General features: G+C 41.0%; 1 protein-coding gene across 7 annotated transcripts in view; it reads left to right on the top strand.

Annotated features, from left to right (window-relative positions):
• Positions 1-5,000, top strand: part of LOC147020373 (FERM domain-containing protein 4A-like) — a 327,216-nt gene that overhangs the window by 232,137 nt on the left and 90,079 nt on the right. For all 7 annotated transcript variants that reach the window (XM_085895688.1, XM_085895684.1, XM_085895687.1 and 4 more), the window contains exon 7: positions 4,536-4,558. In XM_085895688.1, the coding sequence (XP_085751814.1) occupies positions 4,536-4,558 (23 nt within the window). The remainder of the gene's footprint in view (positions 1-4,535; positions 4,559-5,000) is intronic.

Below are 5,000 nucleotides of genomic sequence, written 5' to 3'. Positions count from 1 at the left end.
GGCCAGGTACCCATCCGAACTCTGACCCCCAGTTTGTCTCTCTCCTCGGCTCTGAGGATTCAATGAAGAACTCTGGGTTTCTTTTCATTAGTGTGTTTGTCTGCGTGTGGGCCCGTCTTTAGGTCGAACTGAATAAGTGTTTTTGGATCATTGTAAATATTCCTTGCTTGCATATTCACGTTAAGTCTTGCCTTTGTCTTTTACTGCAAATAAAACTTGTTAGAAATGTCCCCAGTTCATTTCCATCCTTTCTTGCATTGGTCCAGCATGGTTCGGATTTGAGTTTACGCGGGATTTTATCCACGGTAATCGGACAATTGTAGCTGGGACGTCCTGGGCAGGCCCGCTCGACTGCATCTGAGCCGGAAAAGTGGGTGGCAGAGTGGTGGTCGGTAGGTGTAATTTTACCGCTGCCGGTAGAGTGAATCTGGTTCAGCCAGGCGTTCTGAGGGCGTGGATCCCCGGTAGCCAAGACCGCGTGGTTACTTAGGTACATTGGATCAAGACAAAATAACCCTATGCCACGCGGTCGAGATATTGGCGTTCCACGGTCGGTTAAATGACCCGCCGGCTCGCGGAGTTATCCAAGCAACGGCCTACAATTCCGGGGAGTTTGGTGGGAGGTGACACAAGCTTTCCCCACCTCGTGGTCGTTCTCGCCACCGGACCCCTGGCCCACAACAATATATATAAGCCCCTAAGAACCATACCGGGCCATCCCATCTTGGTGTACTTTTGAGAAAAAGGGACTCAAAGTTCTCAGTCTGAATCGGTTGGGAGAAAATTGGAGTCCTTATCGCCATCTCCTTCATCGTCATCATCGATCATATCCATCAACTCAGCATCTGTCAGATATCTGGCCGCCATGTTTACATGGAATCATGGGGAAAATGTGGGATGGCCCATTCAGGCTCTGGCAAGTCAGATGCATATTAACAGAGCCAGAGAGGTTTTTTGCTTATATACTTATTATAATATATTCTGATGGGTTGGCCCATTTTGGCCCTGAAAGGTATCAGTTTTGTGCACCTGAAGACGTTCATAACTCAATTTCACAAAAAAGGTGGGATGGCCCGGTATGGTTCTTAAGGGCTCATATATGTACAATGTACATATGTAACTAGCTGAAGTACCTGGCGTTGCCCCAGGAAATGCAATGAAATAAGTATTTAAATTCTCCTGCATGACTTATTTGGAGAAATGGGGAATGCTGGCCTTTTGGTTTTGGATGACTTTCCAATTTTGGGTGTTGCAAAATGTTCATGGACTGCCAACTAAAAGCAATCTTTTTTGAGATTGCCAAGCATACTGTATAAAGCAATTTTTTTAATAACAGGCGTAATTTTTTTAATTTTTCAATTAATTAAATTTGTGTTGTTGACAACAAATCATGACAACCTCAACATACGATCTTCACAATACATATTACTCAATTGCTCCCGAGGGGAAAAAACCCAGGCAGTGTATAAGCACAAGACTTGATCGAGGTCTGAAGGCCAATTATCTAATTTTTATCTGGGGACAAATTTGTTTATCCAAACGTAGCCCTCGACCTTCCTTTTGATGAAAGAGAAGCCATGCAAAGTTTGGTTGCACTGGTTCCTGCAGGGTCTGAATGCATAAACGAACAAACAAACAAAATCTCTTATTGATATATCAGATTCTATTTTACTTGATTATTATTTATTTAAATTTTTAGTTTATTTTGATACAAAACAAATCTGATGTAAATTCAGGTTCAATTTTTTATTCAATGTCTTGAAACAAGGAAATGCACATTGAACCACTGATTATGCTCATTTCATCATATGAAAAAGAAATATTTAATTGAACACATGCAATATAGCTAATTGAAACGAAAAGAGAAACGACAAAAAATGACATTAGAGATCCTTCGAAATTCAGTGGCTACCCTGATGCTGCCTTTTCTCAGTCAGCTCAGTTATCATCAACTGAATATTGATGGAGAGGGCACAGCACAGGTCATGCTGTGGGTCAAAACAATTTCTTTCTCTTGTCTTAATTAATACTCTACTTGTAAATCCTGCCTCACAAAGATAATATGCAGTTGGAAAAGGAATAAGAGCTTTCTCTGCCTCACGACACAGAACAGGTTAACTCCGCAGCTGCTCCCAGAACTGTGACCAAGAAACTTGAGAAAATTTCTCTCGCAGCACTTGATTTTCCTGGAGATGGAGCCCTTTCTGGAATCCATCAACACCATTCCCAACTTAATGGACATCCAAATCAAATGAATTTCTCACTCAGCTGTGCTTCTGCTTCGAAAGATCGACATTTTCGGGAAAGTATCAATCCATCTCTGTTTGAGGTTTCGCCAAGTGTTCTTGGAAAATCTCAACCAGGTCTTTGTTAGATACCTCTGCAGCATTATCAAGAAATTAATTCAGCCCAGGAAATGCTGCAATTTTTTCCCTTTGATATCTTTTCTCTCATTGAAGATCTTGTGTCACCAAGTTCTCTCGATGCAAGAAGCAATGGATGACATCAGGGTTGACCTACTTTACTTGCGTTCAAAATCCCACCAGACTTCCCAACATGGCTGGAGCTGCATCAGTACAAACATGCACAGAAATCCATCCAGTGAAGGTTTTGCTGCTTGGCAAAAGAAACACTGACCATTTCGAAAATATCTTGACCAGTTGTGGTGGTGCTAAGTGGCTTACAAAAAATAAATTATTGAACAATGTCGTTATCGGTTTTGAACCAGACAAACACCATGAGCTGAGGATTGTCCTTGACATGCACAGATTCATCAATCTGAATCACAAATTTTCCTGCTTGTTTCAGTCCATGAACAACTTGTTTGAAAATAACTTGTGCCATGTGGTCACAAGTCCATGTTTGATGCTGTTGTGGACCAGTTCAAGCTGCTTGACAATCTCATTTCCACAGACACTCCTGACCATGGCAAGGACCATTGGCTTAACAAGTTATTCACCGATATTATGAGGCTTCTTGCATCATGCAATTCACCAGGTGACATCAAATGATGCCTTCATAACTTTTTCCAAAGAATCAGTCCCTGAATTTGGCGGAGCATCAAGTCTCATACATTTCACGTTCACCTCTTTCTCCTTCCTGATACTCAGGGGTTTATCGACAAATTTTGGATGAACAGTGTTGACATGCCACTTCAGCTTGTTTTCCTTCACATTAATTCACCAAAACTTGCATGAATCACAGACACTGTGGGAAAACTAAGCCAGAACGATCTCTCAAGTTAGTGAAGCCCATCTTCAAAAATTTGGACTTGTACAGTAAACTTAGCTTTGTCATTTTCAAAATCAGAGGCAAGGGCTTCAACCAGGAATGACACAAACAATGCTTTTCTTTATAACTCAGGAATAGTATTAAAAAATTTATTTAAGAAATACTGAATCGTGAATATCGGTAAAAATGCACAAATGGGGTGATGAACAAAGCTCCACAAATCAATATTTTTCAAATTGTTTCCATAGTTTACTGACAGACCTTGGAGACACGCAGCACATTTAAATGGTAGAAGAACTAATGTAGATTCGTTCTTGTAGCCTCATCACTGTGGTGTACTGCAAGGGTGCGTCACCCATGAGAGAGATTTTGTCATACTCTGTAAACACACCCATCGTAGACAGGCAGCGCTAGTAAGTCGAGTCGAAATCGTGTACACATCATCTACATTTCATCATAGACAGGAAGTCGTGTGGATTTGCTCATGATTCCCCCACAATTTGATTTTCTTTTTAATGTGATTGAAAGAGAAATAACGTGTTCATGTATAAGTTGTGGCACCTTCACAACTAAGCTGACTTGGTGCCGTTGTGTTCAGGATGCTTTACGCATGGCGCTCGACTCGGCCTCGATGGACATGCATGTTCATCAAGCACTCAACACCTGAGCCAACACCAACCATGTCCTTTTTTTTTTTTTTGAAACAGAATATTTTTTTCTGATTACTCTTCATGACCCCACTGCGAACCCCCCCCCCCGTGTCCCTGATTTGTGTCATGACCCGAGGTTGGAAATCTATGTTCTAAACTAAAGGGTCGCCACCATTGCAGAGTACATTATGATCATGTACTATGCCTGTCGAAGTATCAAATACGTTTTAGATATTCTTTGATTTATTTTTTCCCAACTGTAATCTAATGTGTGGTGGCTATCAGCTAACTAATGGAAGGGTCCAAATGTATTGAATGGGTCTTTCCTTTTTCACTGTTATCCAAACCATGTTCAACAACTCTGCTACTTTTAAAACCACAAACTTCAAAACAATCAGTGTTGCCTTCACCTTCTGACTTGCCAGTGCAGCAACAATAACTCCATGCCATTTCACATGACTGGTCAGCTTTCACTTTTATGGATGTAAATTAACTGAGAATGAGGTCATAAATATTTTCATTATCCAATAACCTGTATTTGTTATGTCTGGTCAAGGTTACAATACTGAAAAATATGATTCATTATTTTGTACACTTCAATTTTGAGTAATGTCGTATTGCCACTGAATGGTGTTTTCTCATCCATCCCTTTAGGAGGCTGCTGGGGACTCCACGAGGTAAGAAATCTGATCGTTGATCTTCTAAAAGATCTCACATTGCCTGCAGCCTGCGTCTTCTTGTACAAACTAGCCTCTGGGAATTGTGGGTGTTACATAGCTTATGAGCCTGTGGCTCCTCTGGCAAGCAGATCAGGATTTCTTAGTAACACACTGAATCTTACTCATGGGTGTCTTTACGCCCAGTCAGTAGCCATTGCAATCCCTGCACCTATTTCCACGAGCATTAAACATGGCTGAATAATTGATTTACAGAAGGCCAGAGTGCATCTTCCAAACTCCCTGTGGATTAGTGTGTTGTTCTTTTGGAATTTAAAATGCTGGCTCATCTGGATTTTTTTTTCCTTTGTTTTCTGGCTCTTGTTCTCTACCCATCTGCTGCTGTCTCTCACCGAAATTATTCACTCTTATTTTTCTTCCTGTCTCATCATTGCTTGAAAGA

This window comes from Eptatretus burgeri, chromosome 9, assembly GCF_056783735.1.
Source record: "Eptatretus burgeri isolate ZD-2024b chromosome 9, Ebu_testis_v1, whole genome shotgun sequence".
In the NCBI taxonomy this organism is placed as follows: domain Eukaryota; kingdom Metazoa; phylum Chordata; class Myxini; order Myxiniformes; family Myxinidae; genus Eptatretus; species Eptatretus burgeri.
The sequence above is the reverse complement of the archived record's forward strand: the minus strand, read 5'-3'. Positions and strand labels throughout refer to the sequence as shown.